The following is a 21,457-nucleotide window of genomic DNA, read 5'->3' on the forward strand; positions in this document are numbered from 1 at the left end:
CGCAGGGATTCGAACCGCCGACCTTCTGATCAACAAGCCCCAGGCGCTGTGGTTTAACCCAGTGTTTCCCAAACGTTTTTGGGCAACGGCACACCTGTTTACCGGAAAAAAATCTCGCGGCACACCACCATTAAAGCCCCGCCCCCGTGACGTCATTCGGGGAGCCGGCGGCCCGGGCCTGAGCTGGAAGGAGAGGCGGTGCTTTTCGGCACAAGGCAATCGGCCTGGAATTGTTTCCCGTGCGCTGCGAAAGGGAACAGCTGCGGTCGCGCGAACCCTCCGGCGCTGGGAGGGGAAAGGGCGGAGTCGCAGAGCACCAGCTGGCCGAGCGGTTGCGCGCAGCGTTGCGCTTTTGGAGAGCGTGCGGCTGCTGCTAGGGGATCCGGGGACGTGAGCAGGCCTGGCCCGACCCGGGTTGAAGGAGGACAAGCCGGCAGCGCGCCAAGTGAGTTCGGTTGCGCGCGACGGCCCCCGCTCCCCCCACCCCCGCCGGATCCTCGCCGCCGCCGCCTCTCGCCCGCCTCCCTCCCACGGCACACCAGCCGATGTCTCACGGCACAGTAGTGTGCCGCGGAACACCGGTTGGGAAACACTGGTTTAACCCACAGCGCCACCCGGCAAATCATACTGCTGACCAATTGTTTTTGTAGGATTGCGCTGCCGTTTCTTTTCCTTTTTTCCAAATTATTATTAATTTTCCGAATTATTACAAATCAACCAGGGACGCGGACTTATAAAAAATATTGGGGGGCCCCGGGAAAGCTCATGAATAATAAATAAGCTCATGAATATGCAAATAAAGTGGCGCCGCCTCCTCGTGAGCGAATAGGGGAGAGCGTGCTGCGCCTATTAATCAGCTCCGAAGGAAATTGGGTGGAGCTTTTGCTCGGGAGGGAGGGCAGGAGGCATGCAGCCCGACCCTGTGCATTTTGGGCTGGGGGAGGGGCGGCGATGGCGCTCTGCTGGAGGGGCGTCGGAGATTATTGGGGGGGCGGAGCCCCCCCAAACGAATTTTTGAGGGGGCTCGGGCCCCCTCAAGCCCCATGGAGTCGGCGCCTATGAAATCAACCCAAATTAATCTAATAGTTTCTTAAAATCAGGTTCCCCCTCCTTCTCTGAACATATGACCACCATCGTTTCTTCACGTTGCCGCATTGTTTCTTATTTAGGGTTCAGTTGACGTCCTTCAATGTTCAGTACTGCCATTTCTAAACAAAAGCTGGTACAGTGGTACCTCAGGTTAAGTACTTAATTCGTTCCGGAGGTCCGAACTTAACCTGAAACTGTTCTTAACCTGCAGCACCACTTTAGCTAATGGGGCCTCCTGCTGCTGCTGCGCCGCCAGAGCACGATTTATGTTCTCATCCTGAAGCAAAGTTCTTAACCCGAGGTACTATTTCTGGGTTAGCGGAGTCTGTAACCTGAAGCGTATGTAACCTGAAGCATATGTAACCAGAGGTACCACTGTACTTGAGAGTAGTCCTGAACCTCTCACTTTGAGCCTACTGCTCCAGCTTCCTAACTATCCAGGACAAATTATATATGCTTGTAAAGCGTGTTCTAGCTATTGTAAAAACAATTTACAGCCCAATTCCATGCATGTTTGATTGGAAGTTCATGCTTATTCTTATGCATGCACAGGATCATAGCTTTAGACATAGATTTGGAACATAAATGGAGGTGTTAGGGCAAGTGGGATGCCAAAAGGAGGGTCGTTTGCTTCTGTGGGATAATATCTGCCAGCAGAAGGTTCCTTGTTCAATTTCTGGCATCTCCTGACAGATGGAAAGTACTTTTACCTGACACCCTGGAGAACTGGGCTAGACAAGACAAGACTGGGCTAGATGGGCAAATAGTTTTATCTATGCTCCTCTGTTCCCAACAGCAAATGTAATTATATTCCAGGTTTCACCATGGGGTTCTTAGTTAATCTTTACCTCTTAGTAAACCTTTTTCCAAACAGTTGTTACCACAGATAATTGACCATGCATAAGACCCATGTTGCAGTGAGTTACTGAGTGTAGCTAATGAGTAACTGGTGGTTTTGTACAATCACTGTGGAAAAAAATGTAATTGAAACACTCAAAGCTACTTTATTTATTTATATATTTGCTGCATCAGCAATCTCTTTTGCTGAGCCTTTCTACGGTAATTTATGTCAAAGTTTATGCCATCTTAGTATTCTATTAGAAAAAAAACGATTATAGGGTCACAGTCATGGCCTCATGATATTGGTATGATAGAAGGCTTGCCTAGTGGCTGGAGCCACACCAATTGTTGGGACCAACAATGTGAGGATCATGATGAATCATCTGAATGGTGATTTGAACCCTAGTCAGCATGAGCAATGTGTGGGATCAAACATGCCAGGCACTCAGTGGAAGGTATTATAAGATTTCCTGTTGCATTATGGGGCTGGTCAACCTGGGAACATAGCCCATCTAAGAGTAGGAAAATTCTGATCCTAAATCTCTGCATGCGCAGAAGTGCAAAATGACATCATGCGCATGTGCAGAAGCAACGAATCACAACTCGCGCGTGCTCTGCTGCGGGTTGCGCTCTTTTCATGTTGCAAATGGACCTCTGGGATGGATCCCGTTCGCAACCAGAGGTACCACTGTACACATTTATGCACTGTTTAACACCCATAGTCAAGTGGTTAAATTTATATGGATCATGCCCATTGTTAGCTTTGATTTACAAAGCACTAATTAATTTTGACCAAACTGCAGGAGACAGTGGAAAACAGGAGTGCCTGGCGTGCTCTGGTCCATGGGGTCACGAAGAGTTGGAAATGACTAAACAACAACAAAAAATTATTTTGAGTGGTGTGAGGTTTCATTGTTGTTGTGAATTAATACAATGTAAATTGACTTCTTGTGGATGAGGCTTCTTATCTACAAATGTATAGGCTGAGCATCACAAAACACACATGCTACAAGTTGGAAGGATCCCTGCACAGGCATATTCAACCAGACAGATGTTTACTACTGTTAACTTTCCTCCACCTTCCGAACAGGGGGTCTGCTTTGCCAAACCATATGCACTGTGTATGCAAATAGCTGTCCTGCAGGATGCATTTATCCAGCAAGGGAAACTGCTTCTGCAGCCTCCTTATTCAGAAGCCTGCTTCTGTATGCAGATTGCACTTTCTGGACTGTGGGTGCTTTTAGATCATCTATTTTGTGTGGGATTCAATCATGTATTGAGGTCAGCTTGCACAGTTGCAATTGATTTGTAGCTCTTGCACAACAAAGCCACTTCCCCAAAATATCAGACTGTTTGAAGTAAGGCAAGTGATGAGAAAATGCACTGAAAAGCTCCCCACAAATCAAGATGAATGCACAATAAACATATTGTCTGAAAGCACCCTGTGATATTCTCTCTCTCTCTCTGTGTGTGTGTGTGTGTCATAGAAAGTCATCAAATCATAGTGTTGGAAGGGATCACGAGGGTCATCTAGTCCAGGGACGTCCAACTCACAATAGACTGCGATCTACTCACAGTATAAAAAAACTGGCAGTGATCTACCCATTGTCGTAAAAAGACTGGCAGTGATCTACCCAAAGTTGTTGAGCTTTCTTTAAGAAGCCAAAGTTGTGGAGCTTTTTTAGGAAAGGCAAAGTTGTGGAGTTTTTTTGCAAGGAGATCACTGAGGGACCAGAGATCAACCAGGATCTACCAGGAACACCCTGTGATCTACCAGTAGATCATGATCTACCTGTTAGACATGCCTGATTCTATCCAACCCCCTTGCAATACAGGAATCTTTTTCCCAATGTGGGGCTCAAACGCACAACTCTGAGACTCTGAGATTAGGAGTCTCATGCTCTCCCAACAGAGCTATCATGTGTGTAAGCATATGTGTACAGTCGTACCTTGGAAGTCGAACGGAATCCGTTCTGGAACGTTCGAAAACCAAATTGTGGCTTCTGATTGGCTGCAGGAAGCTCCTGCAGCCAATCAGAAGCTGTGGAAGCTCCGCTGGATGTCCGGCTTTCAAAAGAACGTTTGAAAACTGGAACAGTCACTTCCGGGTTTTGATTGTTTGGGAGCCAAAAAGTTCGAGAACCAGGCTGTTCGACTTCCAAGGTACGCCTGCAATTGTATATTGTTGGCCTCCGTTTGTCTCAAGAGACGATGGAATGCACCCCAAAGGGTGAAGTGAAACCACTGTTTTAGCAGCACAGAAGTGACCTCTGCAAGCCTGGGCAGTGTATATGGAGGTTCTGGGCTGCCCTTGGCCTTGTTGATGTGGTCCAAAGGAAAGGAGAGCAACACGTTTGGCACCAGCTTGGCTGCAGGAGTTGCCACAAAGAGGTGTACTGTGCAAGACACAATCCATCCAATTTAGGGGCTCTACAGTGGTGCCCCGCAAGACGAATACCTCGCAAGACGGAAAATCCGCTAGACGAAAGGGTTTCCCGTTTTGGAGGTGCTTCGCAAAACGAATTTCCTATGGGCTTGCTTCGCAAGACGAAAATGTCTTGCGAGTTCCTGCGGGGTTTTTCCCCCCCCCCTTTTCCCCAAGCCGCTAAGCCGCTTATCAGCTGATCCTAAACCGCTAAGCCGCTTAACAGCTGATCCGCTAAGCCGCTTAACAGCTGATCCACTAAGCTGCTAATCAGCTGATCCACTAAGCCGCTTATCAGCTGTTCCGCTAAGACCGCTAAGCCGCTAATAGCGCTAATCCGCTAATCCGCTTGCTTCGCAAGACGAAAAAACCGCAAGACGAAGAGACTCGCGGAACGGATTCTTTTTGTCTTGCGAGGCACCACTGTACTTCAGATTTGTGTAGGGTTTATTCCTTAGCCTTTTTTCTCCTGAAGATATCCCACAAGGCAGCTCATCTCACTTTAGGGAGTCGGCGTACAGCTTCCGAGTCATGTGGCCAGCATGACTAAGCCGCTTCTGGCGAAACCAGAGCAGCGCACGGAAACACCGTTTACCTTCCCACCAGAGCGGTACCTATTTATCTACTTGCACTTTGACATGCTTTCGAACTGCTAGGTTGGCAGGAGCTGGGACCGAACAACGGGAGCTCACCCCGTCGCAGGGATTAAGCTCTGTGGTTTAACCCACAGCGCTACCTGCGTCCCGGCAAGAGTGTTACTCGCCCACAAATGGAAAGAAGCAGAAGTCTCAGCAAAGGAAGAATGGATACAAAAACTTATGGAATATGCAGAAATCGCGAAACCTACCGGAAGAATAAGAAATCAAGATAACAAACTTTTTATAGAAGAATGGTTTATTGAATATTTACAGATAAATTGTAAACAGATAAGAACATTGGCAGGATTATTGTAATAACCTGCAGTTTTATAGGAGTATATATTTAAAGTAGATGAATAAATGAGCAAATTAAGTTAATTTGGATATGCAGAAGATATTAAAAATAAAGAACTACAGAAAGAGGGGGAAGGAAGTCAAGGTTTGAAAAATTAAAATGATTGTAAAATTAGTGAAATGTAGAAATCTGATAAGCATAAAATTTAAAAGAAAAACGACCAAAAAACCAAAATCACATGTAAATTCCTCCTTGAGAAGGGATCCCCTTAGAGTCTATAGAACAATAAATACTTCCAGCAAGAAATAAAAAGAACCCTCGAGCTTATCTGTAAAAGGTTTCTTTCAGAGTGAACAGATGCTCCCAGGTGGGTTGTCGGCTCCTTCTAGTGCTTGCAGGCAGGATTGCAGCATTTTTCTCCTCGCTTGTTTACACGGATGTCAAAACTACAGCCATCGATCCTCAACACAAGAACGTTATTTTTTAACACCTCCTGCATCTGGGCTGGACCGATCTGCCTGCATGGCTCAGGTGCCTCTCTGGCCGGGCACAGCCCTCTGCAAAAACCCTAGGGTGGTGCAGCCCCTTTGTAGTTTCCCCCAGGTGGGGGTCCTTCTGGCTGGGCAGGGATTCCCTCCCTCCTGGACCACAGCCCAATGCCTTTGGCCACTTGTCCTGGAATCAGAGCAAATGAATTACGTTTACAAAAATCCACGCAGAAGAACCCATCGGGGTCCCTGCCGACTCTACAATCAATCAATCAATCAATCAATCAATCAATCAATCAATTCATTCATTCCTCGAAAGGAATTAACTTTCAAATGCAATCCTATTCGAGGGCTGAGCAGCCTGCAACCCTTCATCCCTGTTGCCTGGCGGGCAGCCTTTCTCCACCTTGGAGTCGCCAGCTGTTGTTGGACTACAACTCCCATCATCCCAAAACACTGATTTTGCTAGCTAGGGCATGATGGGAGTTGTAGTCCCATAGCCCAACAACATGGGGGGGGGGACACCCAAAGTTTAGAAAATAAGGCAACATTTGGAGGGCTGCGAGGTTCGCCGCCTCTGCGAACAGACTGGAAAGTTGTGTGCTTGTTTCCGATGCTTCTGGCCTTTGAACCCCGTGGTGGTGCTGGTGGGGTCTTGCTTCTACGATCGCGCTACATCTCGTCCAGCCTCCCTGCAGCGGAGGAATCTCAACGTCAGCGTCACCATAGACAGATATTGATTCCTTCGTTATTCCGTTCACTCCATTCCCGCTCCTCCCAGAGGATGATGGGAGTTGTAGTCCAACAACCTTCCCTCCGCTGAACGCAGGCGCCTCTGCGCCCGCGCCGCAGCGTCTCCCTCCCCCCCTCCCCCTCGAATGGTGGGGCGAGAGAGGCTCGGCGCGCGTTTGGTGGGCCGTGACGACAGCGGTGACGAAGAGGTGGGCGGAGCTTCGAACCGGGAAAGGTAACGAGCTGCCGCGGTTGTCCCTCCTTCCCTCTCGGCTCCCCACTCGCGCCTGTATCCCCCCTCACACCCGGCTCTTCCACGGCGGGGGGGGGGGTTGGGCGGGGAGGCAACCCGAGGCTTGGGCCCCTCCCCCCCTTTTGCTCCGGCCTGGCTGCTTTGCTTCGACCCCTTTGCCTCAGGCGGCTCAAGAACCATGGCGGTGTCGGGGCCACGAAGCCGTTGGGAAAGGGAGCGGAGGAGGCGTGTTCCTCAGACTTAAGAGAGTCTTGTTGTTGTTGTTTAGCCGTTTAGTCGTGTCCGATTCTTCGTGACCCCATGGACCAGAGCACGCCAGGCACTCCTGTCCTCCACTGCCTCACGCAGTTTGGTCAAACTCATGCTGGTAGCTTCGAGAACGCTGTCCAACCATCTCGTCCTCTGTCGTCCCCTTCTCCTTGTGCCCTCCATCTTTCCCAACATCAGGGTCTTTTCCAGGGAGTCTTCTCTTCTCATGAGGTGGCCAAAGTATTGGAGTCTCAGCTTCAGGACCTGTCCTTCCAGTGAGCACTCAGGGCTGATTTCCTTCAGAATGGATTGGTTTGATCTTCTTGCAGTCCATTGGACTCTCAAGAGTCTCCTCCAGCACCATACAGTGGTACCTCAGGTTACATAGCTAATCTGATGTAGCCATGGTGAAAATCAAAACAGGGCAGCCTTTGTTCTAGATTAGTTAATCCAGAACACTTTTGTCACTGGTTCTATGCATTATCAGCCAGATTGTGCCACTACAGTGGTACCTCGGGTTACAGATGCTTCAGGTTACAGACTTTACTAACCCAGAAATAGTACCTGAGGTTAAGAACTCTGCTTCAGGATGAGAACAGAAATTGTGCGGCAGCGGGAGCCCCCATTAGCTAAAGTGGTGCTTTAGGTTAAGAACAGTTTCAGGTTAAGAACGGACCTCCGGAACGAATTAAGTACTTAACCCGAGGTACCACTGTAATTCAAAAGTATCAATTCTTCGGCAATCAGCCTTCTTTATGGTCCAGCTCTCACTTCCATACATCACTACTGGGAAAACCATAGCTTTAACTATACGGACCTTTGTTGGCAAGGTGATGTCTCTGCTTTTTAAGATGCTGTCTAGGTTTATCATCGCTTTTCTCCCAAGAAGCAGGCATCTTTTAATTTCGTGACTGCTGTCACCATCTGCAGTGATCAAGGAGCCCAAGAAAGTAAAATCTCTCACTGCCTCCATTTCTTCCCCTTCTATTTGCCAGGAGGTGATGCGCCCAGTGGCCATGATCTTAGTTTTTTTTTATGTTGAGCTTCAGACCATATTTTGCGCTCTCCTCTTTCGCCCTTATTAAAAGTTTCTTTAATTCCTTCTCACTTTCTGCCATCAAGGTTGTGTCATCTGCATATCTGAGGTTGTTGATATTTCAAGAGAGTCTTAGGATGCCTTCATTTCACAGGGTTGGACCTGGTCAGGCACATGCAAACTTGGCCCTCCAGATGTCTGGGGACTACAACTCCCATCATCCCTAACTAACAGGACCAGTGGTCAGGGATGATGGGAGTTGTAGTCCCAAAACATCTGGAGGGCCGAGTTTGCCTATGCCTGGGCTAGATGACCCCTGGGCTCCCTTGCAATTTTGTTCCGGGGCTGAGGAGCCTGCAACCTCCTAGGTGTTGCCGGGTTCCCGACCCCCATCATCCCTGGGGCTGGTGGGAGTTGGGGATCCATAGGTGTAGGTAGGGGGAGATAGCTGCCTCCCAAGTCAATAAAAATCAATTAAGATACTTATCTGAGGTTCTCTGACATCTAACAAAAGCTTGCCCCCCCCCAAAATACTGGCTACACCCATATGGGGGTCCGGCAACATCTGGAGGCTTGCAAGGTTAGCCACCTCTGCTGCAGTGGTTAGTTGTGTGCTTGTTTCGGATTCTGATGGCTTTTTAACCCCATAGTGGTGGTGGGGTCTTGCTTCTACGATTGGGCTGCATATTGGTCCAGTGCTTCAGTTCCACCTAGACCAGTGGTTCTCAGACTCTTTTTCCTCCGGGCCACACTTTCAGAATAACGATTTCCTTGTGCCACACCAAAAAAATTTTATTCATAAGAAATACATTGGTGAACAAAACTAGGATTGTCCTCAGTATCACTTGATGCCCTTTCTCTCATTTTGGTAATATATCCATATTCTGAAAATAAAAAAGATTATTTTGATACTAGACTACCGTGAAATGTTTACATGTTTCATTGTCCTTGAATCTTCCTGCCACACCAGTGTGGATGCGGGTGGTGCTGTGGTCTAAACCACTGAGCCTCTTGGGATTGCCGATCAGAAGGTTGGCGGTTTGAATCCACTCGTTGGTGGTGAGCTCCCATTGCTCTGTCCCTGTTTCTGCCAACCTAGCCGTTCGAAAGCACGCCAGTGCAAGTAGATAAATAGGTACCGCTGCACTCGCTACCAAATGACTTTGGTCCAATTTGAAAACATAAGCTGTATCAAGACATCCACACACTTTCTCTGCCCCACTGTGGTGGACAGACAATAGGTGACTTGGTAACACATCCAAACATACTGTTTGAGTTGTGTGCCTGTATTACAAAGCTGGCAGGTAACATGATCCAGTGCAGCATTCACCAACCTGATCTTCTCCAGGTATTTTGGACTGCAACTCCCATCAGCCCTTGCCAGCATGGTCAGTTATCATGGGAGTGGTAGTCCAAAGTATCTGAGGGAGGGGCACTAAGTTGGTGAAGTGTGGCCTAGTGGTTTGACTATTGGACTGGGTAAACAGGTGGCAGGTGGTTCACATGACGTTTCTCAGTAGTCAAGGTGATGCCATCCAGTTCTGTCCTGCTTACTTGCCAAAACAATGCAGATGTTCTTGTAGAGAAGATGCATTAGCCTAGCATGCCCTTTCATGTTCCATTGCAGATAACTGGGTCATTTACATCAGTCCTTTTGAGTGGTTGTATAAACTGATCCTGGAAGACCCAGAATTGCTCTGGGCAAGATAAAGCGACTAAGAAATTTAAAAAAGTAAACCCACCTCTGTCCTTATGCTGGGGTTCAAATATATGCTGCCTTTAACTTCTTGGAGGAAAAGCAACTTACCGTATTTTTCGCCCTATAGGACGCACTTTTCCCCCTCCAAAAATGAAGGGGAAATGTGTGTGCGTCTTATGGGGCGAATGCAGGCTTCAGGAAGCTATCCGCAAGTCTTGCAAGCCCGGCGGGAGGTCTCGTGGGCTCGCAAGGCTTGAGGGCATCAGCCTGCAGCCCAAAAGCTGGGGGACAGTGGGGAGGCGCAGCGCCGCCACCCCGCTATTCCCCGACCTGATCTGGAGGCTGGCAGGGGGAGAAGCAAGCCTGCTTCTCCCCCCGCCAGCCCCACAAGCTCGCGGAATAGCGGGGAGGCGGAGCGCCGCCATCCCGCTATTCCTCGACCTGATCTGGAGGCTGGGGGGGGGGGAGGGGAGAAGCAAGCTTGTTTCTCCCCCCGCCAGCCCCACAAACTCGGGGGACAGCGGGGCAAGCTGTCCCTGAAGGCAGAAGAGGGAGACTGAGCGCTCCGTCTCCCTCTTCTAGCTTGGGGATGGCTGCGCAAACCTGGGGGGGAAATAAATTTTTTCCCCTTGATTTCCCCCCCAAAAAACTAGGTGCGTCCTATGGGCCAGTGCGTCCTATAGGGCGAAAAATACGGTATAAATGTTATAAATGCTTTTTATCTGCCTTTTCAGGAGCATAAATTATTGATCTTCATGGAGAAGCCAAGTTATTCACTGTTCTGAGTACAATTTTTACTCTTTTCACAGCTTTGAAAGCACACCACCCAGCCTGCAACGTTAGCCACAAATGCGATGGAAGATAGCAAGAGCGAAAAGGTTGCAGATATTATTCGGCTGAATGTTGGCGGATGTATGTACACCGCTAGGCGTACATCTTTATGCCGTTTTAAGGACTCAATGCTAGCATCTATGTTCAGTGGACGTTTTCCTCTGAAAATGGATGACACAGGTAAAAAAAAAGTAGTAAATAGCTAAAACTTGATTGTAAAGTAATTATGAATTCAATTTTCTAATATTCTTCCAGCTTTGGCCAAGGGATAATAAACATGGGTCAATACAAATGCATTGTAATTTTTATTATTTCCAGTATAATGAGCAACTTATTTAATAGTTTAAAGGTTAGCGATTTCCAATAAAGTGTGGTAGAAGAAAAACATCAAGTATCATAGAATACAATGTAGGGCTGGAAAGAGCTAAAGATGTCACCAAATCTCTGTGCTTGAATATAGGATTGGCAACATCATCAATCGTTTGGTTCATCTAGGTAGCACAATATATTTGTGCGGTAAACAGGTGTAGTTTGAATAATATTTTGTTTTGCTCTCAGTATATTTAGAATTTGACAGATTTCCCTCAGGCAAAAATTACAGCATGACGTCAGCCATTTTGTCTGACTGGTCCCAAATTAAGTAGAAAGATGGACAATTTTGAACAATAGAGGAGAATAATATAATAGAGAAAAGGGCTGAAAAATTCCTACCTGAAACCCTGGAAAGTGTCTTCCAGTCAGTGTAGATGTTACTGGGCTTGATCGCTCAATGGTCTGACTCGATATAAGGCAACTTCTGGTTCCTCTGGACTGCTGTTCACAAAGAGAACGCTTCTTGCAAGCTAGCATCTCTGGGTTTTTGCCATCTGCATCAGTTTACTCTTGGGGTGTAGCCTTCCTTCCATTCACAGATAATTTCCTTGGAGCCTGTGCAGGAAGTAGTACTAGGTTGCTCAAGGATGTGAGCCAAGACCCATTCAGCAGGGGGGAACAGAACAAAACAACAACCTTTCTATCTTCTCTGATCAGCCTGACGCCAACTATTGCAAATCCTCCAGATAAGGAGAGACTCTATCAAGGGGTTGTCCAAAGAAAAGATTTTCGGGGCATCTCTCTTCTCTCCCCGCCTCCCCAGCGACTTGTTTATGCTGCCTCAGGTTATGATTCCCCAGCAGGAGAGAGGACTTTCCTTATGCAGTTGGGGCCTATGTTCGGGTTTAGCACTTAGTCGGGGCTGTAAATTGCTTGCCACAAGCAACAAACTAATGTAGCTGGTTGAGGAAAGAATTAACCTTTTTAATTATGTTTGCCTTTTGATATTATCTGTCGATTAATACATACACAGGTTCTTTGTGTCTAGTATTTTATTTGAGCAAATCTGAAAGAGAGATTGAAAAAAGATACGTCTCCTTAAAATAGAACATCGCCAAGAAGAGCGTACTGAGATATACAGTGGTACCTCGGAAGTCGAACGGAATCCGTTACAGAAGTCCATTCAACTTCCAAAACGTTTGGAAACTAAGGCGTGGCTTCCGATTGGCTGCAGGAAGCTTCTGCAGCCAATAGGAAGCTGCGTCAGACGTTTGGGTTCCAAAGAACATTTGCAAGCCAGAACACTCACTTCTGGGTTTGTGGCGTTCGAGAGCCAAAACGTTCAACTCGCAAGGCATTCGGGATCCAAGGTACGACTGTATTTGTTTGATCAATTGACAGCTTGGATGCAGTTATGATAACCATGCCCTTCTCAAAATATGGATTCAAATCCCCATTCAGCCATGGTCATGACTGGGTGATCTTGGGCCATTTACTCTTTCTCAGCCAAACCTACTTTTCAGGGTTGCTTGGAAGAATAAAGGAGGGTGAAGAAGTAAAGGAGGGTGAAGAAGATAGGCACATTATAAATGTTGTACATGTTTTTATTTGCCCTTACAGGAGCTTGCCTTATTGATCGAGATGGCAGCCTCTTTAAATACCTCTTGGATTATCTTCATGGAGAGGTTCAGCTACCAGAAGATGAGCAGACGCGAATTGCATTGCACGAAGAAGCTGATTACTTTGGCATTCCTTACCCTTACAATCTTGCTGACCATTTGGCCAATGAAATGGAGACCTATTCTTTAAGATCAAACACAGAACTCAAAAAGGTATGGGAATTTTCCTGTGCCTTTAAATTAAAATTAAATTAAAAACGTCATTAGCAGTTGAAGCACAGGGGTGGCTTTGATCTGATCCTGGGATACCCAGGATTGTCCTGGGCAAGGTAAAGTTGACTCAGAAATTGAAAAAAATAAAAACACCCCAAACACAGTGAAACCAAAGTGACATAAGGCTGCCCTGAGTCATATTGATAACCACAAGCCTTGCATTCATTCATTTATGAATGGATGGGTGGATGAATGGACCAGGCAGATGCAAAGCAAGTGGCTTATATGGGTGGGAGATGGGGGCAGGAGACATTTGTGAGGCCAATGGGCTCTAATGGGGCAACAGCCCACTGTCCTTAAAGGAAATATCTCCATTGTCTATTATTCAGAGTAAAAGCAGTAAGGCTGCAGTCCTTTGCACACTTGCAAGTTAGTACAATTGAATTTAGTAGGATTTATAAGTAAACATGTACAGGTTTAGTCTGAGCACATTTTTGTGCTCTTTTAAAGTCCCACAAACACACAGAAAATAATAAAATTGTTTGTATGTATTTGTATATTTCCTCCCCAGGCACTTCTAGATTTTTGTGAGTCTTACGGCTTAATATGCACTAAGCCTACAGTGTGGGTCTTACACTACCTCAACACTTCTGGTGCAAGTTGTGAGAGTAGAATAATGGGTGTGTATGCCACAAGGGCTGATGGAAAAGCAGCAATTGAAAAGGAGCTGGGAGGAAGAATACACAGCAAAAATATTTACAAGAGGTAAGAAGCTTTATAGTCATGTGATTACATCAAAGCGTGCTTGTAAAATTCTGCTGAGAATCTTGTACAGTCAAACCTCTGTTGTCAAAACGTAATCTGTTCCGGAAGCCCATTTGGCTTCCGAAATGTTCAAGAACTGAGGCGCGGCATCCAGTTGGCCTCAGGAGCTTCCTGCACTCCGAAAAACATTCAAAAACCGAAAATGTTCCAAAATGGAGGCGTTTGGAAACTGAGATTTGACTGTATCTATTTTAGAGATGGCAGAATCAGATGTGTAAAGACATGCACATCTCTTCCATGCCTATGGAGTTTAAAGAGATGCTTAGTTACACAAATTTCCTTCATTATATTAATATTGGTGGATTACTGTTAAATACTTTGGGCCCCAGTTGATCATAAACAAAAGCAAAGGCTGGAACATCTAAATGCTTCTCCTCCAGATATAAACAAATAATAGTCAACCTGAATGTGGGAAACACTAGACTTGCTAGAATATTCATAAGACAATACTCAAAAGAGTTGTTTTTGAGTATCAGAAGACGTCAGCGGTACCTGTTGTTTATTTTGTGTATTTCCCCCCTAGACAGTTAGGTGAGAGTGTTGCTTTAACCTTGGTGCAAAGAAAGCATGAAAAGGAGAAGCTTACAATCTGCAAACCGTTTGATCCGGAGTCTTGTTTAAAGCCAGTTGCTGCGAGACGTTGTCCAAATGGCAACACTGAAGCTTGAGGGACCCATTAAGACTAACCTTAGTGCCATTGGCTGAGTGATTCAATAGTTGCTGTGAACGTTCCCATTTGTTGTGGGGAAAAGTTGTTTATTAAGTTTGCATGCCGCCGTTCATCAGAAGATCCCAGGGCAGTTAATAACATTAAAATGCAACATGGGAACACATAATAAAACAAAAACGAATCAATAAACTCCCTCTCTCAAAAGCCCATTTAAAAGGCCATTGAATGTTTATCAGCCAAAGGCTTCACTTGGCACCTCAAGATATGTAAGGAAGTTGCCAGGCAAGCCTCTCTGGGGAGAGCATTCCACAAATGGGCAGTCGCCACAGAAATGGAAACCATTTACAGTCGTGAGTATGAAACTCAAAAGAATAGTGGTTTTTGACAATGAAGGTATATTACAAAATTGGGAAAACTGTGTTTTTATGCCATCAGTTTTAAACATACTTTGCATTTAGACTTTTAGCAATTTTTAAAAATTATTATTCGTCTTGTAAAGCAGCGTAATTTCCCCTCTTTTCCTACATTTTTTTCTCCAGGGAAGCCGGAAACAATGTCCAATATATCTGGAGCTATTATTCAGGGTCCGAATTGGAAAAGATGATGGATGCATTTGAGGCTTGGGAAGGGAGAGGTATCTCATTTTTTATTATAGTATTTTCCGTAAAGAATAAATGTTTACCCTGCAGCTGTTTGTCCTGAATTAGTGTCGATTTGTGAAGGGCAGGCAGGCTATATTTCCAACTATCCTTTAATAAGGAAAGGGAATAATTGAACTGGCTGTGTTTGGGTGTTTGGTGGGGAAACCTTGCGATTGGCAGAATGCTAGGTTATGGATGTATTTATCTATTTAAAAGTCTGTGCTTTCATGTTTGTTTAGTCGTGTCCGACTCTTCGTGCCCCCATGGACCAGAGCACGCCAGGCACTCCTGTCTTCCACTGCCTCCCGCAGTTTGGTCTGACTCATGCTGGTAGCTTCGATAACACTGTCCAACCATCTCGTCCTCTGTCGTCCCCTTCTCCTTGTGCCCTCAATCTTTCCCAAGATCAGGGTCTTTTCCAGGGAGTCTTCTCTTCTCATGAGGTGGCCAAAGTATTGGAGCCTCAGCTTCAGGACCTGTCCTTCCAGTGAGCACTCAGGGCTGATTTCCTTCAGAATGGATAGGCTTGATGTTCTTGCAGTCCATGGGACTCTCAAGAGTCTCCTCCAGCACCATAATTCAAAAGGATCAATTGTTTGCATCAACTGGAGCAGGAACCGGCAAGCCACTCCAGTATCCCTGCCAAGAAAACTCCGTGGACAAAGACAATGTGCTTTCATACACTGGTCCTATTGAGCTCTCAAAACAGCCGATTTATTTTGCATTGCAGTTGTGCACTGCTTTAAGTTTTAAGATTTAAGTTTGCAGACATGCTTGTGGAATATCAGTGGAAGATCTCTTCTGGTGGTTGTTTGTTTTTTTATTAACCTAGGAGAAAATTCGTAGACATCTGACTCTTAGCCTAGATAAATTCATGTTTCTTGGACATTAATGTCACTTGGCTTCAAATACTTGTCCTCTACTTGGATTAATAATGCCGAAGGCAAATGTGAAATACATGGAAGTATCAGATATTTTGGGAGAGCTTTCAGCCTTCTGTACATGATGTATGTTAGTTTAAATTTGAGTGTTCGCTGTGTCTGAAGAAGAGACCTGTGAGTTCTGAACGCTTGCACATTCTTAAAAGCAGGATTTAGTCCACCGAGTACCACACTCTCCCTCCCCTCTCTTTTCCGGAACCAACATGACACCACTGTATCAGACAGTTTTTTGAGAGAAGGAAAAAAGACTGTAAATAAAACATTTAGCTCTTTAATTTGGAAAAAAAACGATTCAGGGTGGGAGTACATTGTGTTATAGTTGAGCATTATAGTTGAGCACTCGGGAGATATATGGTGTCTGAAAGAGTTGCCAATGATCCCTGATTGCGTATCATTGGGCTTATACATTTGACAGAAATATCTTGAATATTGTATTGAAATTGCATTTGAAATTACAGGTGTGAGTTATTGGCGAGTCCCGCAGGAACTGATAGAATGTTGGACTCTTGAGGAACGCCCTTTGAAAGGAAGTCTCCAAAGCATGCCTCCAATTCATAGACGGTACGTCTTACTAATCATGCTTAGTTTTCTCAAAGAATGCTTCATATGGAACAGGGACTATTTCAAAAATAGCGTTATCTCCATGTTAATATTTGTGCATCTCCTAGTTATAAGGGTGTAAAATCAAAAGGTGATGCAGGAAGGTTTCATATAGAGTCTGTTAATTGTAAGTGTATTACAAAAGCTGGTATAATGCTAATTACATAACTAAGTTAATGCAACAAAACTATAATTGTACACATTTTAAGGACTGTCTCTTGCAAACGCATATCCTAAAACAGGAAAATATATAATTGTAAGTTATGCATTCCACAGATATCTGTGTGGTGGGCCTCATGCTATATATTACAAAGCCAGCCATTAGCCCATTTCATAAAAATTTAATCAGGAGCATAAGACTCAGTACTTAGAAATATCCTGCAATCCATATTAGATGATAAAAGAATATGATTTCCCTTTTATTTGTGTTGAATCCAACTGGTTCATTCCAGTATGTTGGCCTGGTTATTTTTGGCTGAATATACATGTATTTGTATACTTGTTTTATACTTGTATATTTTTTCTTGCTCTGGGTAAGTCCAATATAAAAAATAAATTTGAATGCATACACCTACTGCAGTGTTAATCAGATCCTGGAATAAGAAATATTGTATCCAGAGGTGAATGTAGGAAGCACCCTTAGTTGCATCTGAGTTATGATCTGTGCGTAATTTCCCAAAGCAATCGCGTCAGTAATTTTATTCTCCGTGTTTACAGACAATTAATAGATCTTTCTGAAGAAGAAGAAGAAGAAGAAGAAAGTCACTTGAGCAGTAGAACAGGCCGAAAGCCAATTCAGTTTTCTGGTCCGTCCACAAGTACTCGCATCACAATTAAGAATTCTGCTTTTGTAAAGGTAGCAGGATGCCCTACATCTTCCCGTTCCCAGAAGACTCTCAAGCGACCTAGCAGAGACAGTTCGTTACTGTGCAAAGACGTACCAAAACCCACACAATTGACTAAAAATTCTCAAGAATCCGTTAGGAGCACTGAAAATGGGGCAGACTGTCACAGGACGCTAAAGGCCCCGTTCTCGAAGAAGCCTGCAACCAGCCGTGCGGTCAAACTCAAGCGGACTCCGCTCTGTAACGACCGGTTAACTCAACACACTTCCCAGGTGCTGAGTACAGTAGCTGAGCACCAAGTTCCATCCGTTGCAGTTGGCTCCACTCCTGCTTCCCAAAACTTAGGCCAGGAGGAATTTGGACACTCCGAGGAAAAGGTTACCGCTAAGAATCATTTACAGGAAGACCAACTGAACGATGTGGCATGAATTTTATATATATGGTGTTATCCGTCATGATCTGCTAGAGACAAAATTCTGATCTTTTGGGAGTCCTAATAAATGTGACACATTTGGGAGGGGGGAACATTCACATTTATAATCAGATTTATAATGATTTTTCTCTTTGCGTAGCGAAAGAGGCCTATGGATGTTTGTTCAGAAATATTACGTGCTTTTTGTCGTTCACTCATTACATTATATAAATAAAATTTGAGCTGCTCAATCATTCTAGAATAGAGATTGTGCCAGGCTTTGTGTACACTTCGTCCCTTTTTTTCCTAAACCCCCAATTTTCCCACTCCATATACTTTTTGTGTAACTTATTCTGCATCTCTTTCCATTTTGTGTAACTTATTCTACTTCTGCTCCTCCTGAACAGCATCAAGGGCTTATGGAGGTCAGTGAAAACTCTGTACTCCACAATTCTAGTTTCTCAGCAGGCATTGTCCACATTTTTTCAAGCGCATCTTTGTAGCTGTTTGGGCTGTATGGCATACCGTATTTTTCGCTCTATAAGACGCACCAGACCACAAGACGCACCTAGTTTTTGGAGGAGGAAAACAAGAAAAAAATATTCTGATTCTCAGAAGCCAGAACAGCAAGAGGGATCGCTGTGCAGTGAAAGCAGCAATTGCGTAGCCTGCATTCGCTCCATAAGACGCGCGAACATTTCCCCTAACTTTTTAGGAGGGAAAAAGTAAGTCTTATAGAGCAAAAAATACGGTACCTTATAATCTGCACCACGGGATCTTTCAGTAGACCTTGAAAATTAGGCTACATTTTGAGAACAAGCCTTGGGCTTGCAAACTGTCCCCCTTCTCTGGCACAACTAAGAGGAGACTGGAAACCCTCTGCTTGTATGTGTCTTTTGAACTCTAAAAACTGTAGCTAATGTTAGCTAGACTTGGTTGAAACATGCCAGTTCCATCAACTAGGATTTGAAATTGGGTCCATAGTTACAATGAACTAGTGTGCCTGTGCTTGAAGAGCATGACTAGTTGTAGTTAATATAAAACAGAAGTGAGATTTTCAGAGTACAGTCATACCTCGAGTTTCGTTTGCTCCATGGTACGTTTTTTCAGGTTGTGTCCTGCGGCGACACGGAAGTACCGGAAAGGGTTACTTCCGGGTTTCACCGCTCGCGCATGCGCAGACGCGCAAAATGAACGTCATGCGCAGACGCGGGTTGCGTTCTGCTCATGTTGCGAATGGGACTCCGGAACGGATCCCGTTTGCAACCAGAGGTACTACTGTATTTAGACGTGTCAGAAGAGGAAGGAGGAATGTGTCGGCCCAGGGCTTGGTGTGGCTTATATTTGTAATACTAAGTTATGACCAATGTTTTGGTGAAGATTAGGAGCTCAGAGCTATGAACCATGGTGTCTGGTTTTAATTCCCACTCTTCTCTCATCCTTAGTACTCCACCTGTGATACGGGGATAATATTGTAGCCATTCCTTGCAAGTTCAGCGTGTAAAGATTATTGACAAATCAGGAGCTGCTACATTATTAAAATCAACTTGAAGTTTTGAGCCATTCATTCTGGTTTGAAATCAGTGCATTCAGTCAGATGAGAGTATGCCTGCTGGATTTTTTGATTTTATTTTTAAAAATCTCTGTTAAGAAAACTCTTGTCTACAGTAGCAGGAAATTGGAAAATGCTGAAATTCACAAATTGGAAAATGCTGAACACTGGCAATGTGATGAATGTGATTACATTTTTATTGAGCCATTAACTTGATTGAGAGTCTTCTAGTGCTTAGTGTTTGATTTGAATTGAGTGCTCTGGCCTCATTTGTAACATTAAAATCCATTTTAAGTGGGTCTTATTAATGATAATACTTTTGTCAATGACGTCACAAGAAACATGTTTCTGCAAAGCTTGGTAAAAAAAAACTACAAAAGCGATAAACTTATGTTAACTAAAAGAGATCATTAACTAAAAGAAATCAAGAGTTGTAGAACAAAGCTTTGTCCTTTGTTTTATTTATTAAATTTATTGCCTTTCCTCCCAAAAGAACTTTTAGGCCTGCTAATATATTGGGTGGGCTGTGTTCTTCCTGCTATAATACTTTTATAAGTACTGCTACATTTCACATAATCTATAATACGACTTTACTTAATGATTATTTATTACAAAAGTGCATTCTGAGCCTAAAATGACATTTTTTAAAAAAAATACCATTCATACCTAGAGGAGGCAGTAGAGCTGGATAGGTAAGGGAAAAGAACACAGGATACCCAGTCAAAGTTGACTTCTCTTTCTAGTCTCTTATATGAGAAACACAGTGGAGTAATCCTGCCCCCGCACTTGAGAGGATGGCAATACAAGGGAGTCCAGATGTAAAATTCAGTATGACAAAATCATTTGCATGTGACAGAGCATGGGTTAGTCAGCCTGTTAACTGTCCTTAGGAGATGCCGTTCATATGGCTTTCATTAAAATAGCTGTAGGGTGGAATGTGAAAACGAATGATAATTTCATATGACAAGCACATGATTGTTTTAGAATCCATAGCATGACTTTTTTAAACAATGAATCTGGGGAGATGAAAAGCTGTCATAAATTAAGTGAAAACATAATGTTAAGAATTTGTCGGATTCTCCAAAGGGAGGGAATGTGGGGGTGTCTTTATTGAATCTTTACTGCTTGCCATTTTGGACTTACCCCCTGACTATCATTTGGAACTTGGAAGGGTCAGTAGATCTCCTCTTCCTAAGCAAGGCCATTTGCTTCCCAACCAAGGAAGACATTCCCTGTCATGCAAGGCAGAAAAAGAATAACGCTCAGATTTTATTTCCAGATCTAATAGAAGTGGTTGATCGATGACAAGACTTTTCAGGAGTATGTCAAATGGCATGCGCTCAGTACTTCCATGGTACTTCCAGTCTCTGACGCATGGACCAATGATGGCAGAGCATTTCTCAGCAAGCTTGGATCCACTACAGCCATAGCCGACTGAGGGATGAAGATCACTGCCAGCATGTTGAATTTCCTCAAATTGGTGACTGCTCATTATTAACTTCATGACTACGGTGTTCCACCCCTGTCTCCTTCCATTACCACTTGCTGTCTCTATGGCAAGTTGTTGCTGAGTTATTTTTTCAGTGATAAAGCTTGGGTGAGTATGTTACTCCAACGAATGGAGGCAGATGTAGAAGCTTAAAAAATGGAAAACGGAAGTTGCCTTCACTTCAGAGGCTCATGTTCCAAAGGTGGGTGCGGAATAGTGCAACACCTTTTCTAGCGACAGTACCTCCTCTCCCTGCTCCACCCCCCTAAAAAAATATTATCAGCTGAATGAACAGGATTTAGGGAAGAAGAGGAATCTTTCACTTTGCATTAGGATTTTAAAAGGTAAAAAGCAAGACGACTTGGGAAGAAAGCATGGAAAGCTACAAATACTAGGTAAAGGGACCCCTGACCATCAGGTCCAGTTGTGGCCAACTCTGGGGTTGTGGCGCTCATCTCGCTTTATTGGCAAAGGGAGCCAGTGTACAGCTTCCGGGTCATGTGGCCAGCATGACTAAGCCGCTTCTTGTGAACAAGAGCAGTGCACGGAAACGCCGTTTACCTTCCCACCGGAGCGGTACCTATTTATCTACTTGCACTTTGACGTCCTTTCGACGTCAGGAGCTGGGACCGAGCAACGGGAGCTCACCCCATCGCGGGGATTTGAACCGCCAACCTTCTGATTGGCAAGTCCTAGGCTCTGTGGTTTAACCCACAGCGCCACCCGCGTACCTCTACAAATACTAGCTGGTTACTAATGCAGG

The 21,457-nt window shown here is 44.8% G+C and overlaps 2 protein-coding genes across 4 annotated transcripts in view; one reads left to right on the forward strand and one right to left on the reverse strand.

Moving 5' to 3' along the window:
- The first annotated feature begins 1,427 nt into the window (after nt 1–1,427).
- On the forward strand, nt 1,428–19,209 carry KCTD18 (potassium channel tetramerization domain containing 18). Of its 3 annotated transcripts, XR_014004691.1 has the most exons (8): nt 6,661–6,742; nt 10,554–10,755; nt 12,508–12,719; nt 13,291–13,484; nt 14,754–14,848; nt 16,255–16,357; nt 17,114–18,167; nt 18,392–19,209. XR_014004691.1 is itself a non-coding variant. In XM_081181217.1 (7 exons), exons 2-7 carry the CDS (start codon nt 10,599–10,601, stop codon nt 17,667–17,669), a joined length of 1,317 nt encoding a protein of 438 aa, XP_081037343.1. In that variant the 5' UTR covers nt 1,428–1,890; nt 10,554–10,598; the 3' UTR covers nt 17,670–19,209. The 3 variants fall into 3 exon arrangements, 2 of the variants coding, with proteins under 2 accessions (XP_081037343.1, XP_081037342.1); XM_081181217.1 differs by lacking the exon at nt 6,661–6,742 and adding an exon at nt 1,428–1,890 and having other exon boundaries at nt 17,114–19,209; XM_081181216.1 differs by having other exon boundaries at nt 17,114–19,209.
- A 119-nt stretch (nt 19,210–19,328) lies between these two features.
- The window catches only part of SPATS2L (spermatogenesis associated serine rich 2 like), a 76,370-nt gene continuing 74,241 nt past the window's right edge, over nt 19,329–21,457 (reverse strand). Inside the window, exon 13 of the mRNA XM_081175292.1 lies at nt 19,329–20,437. The gene's annotated coding sequence lies outside the window, so the exon portion shown is untranslated. The remainder of the gene's footprint in view (nt 20,438–21,457) is intronic.

The sequence above is a fragment of the Podarcis bocagei genome (genome assembly GCF_964188305.1).
Source record: "Podarcis bocagei genome assembly, chromosome: 1".
NCBI lineage: Eukaryota > Metazoa > Chordata > Lepidosauria > Squamata > Lacertidae > Podarcis > Podarcis bocagei.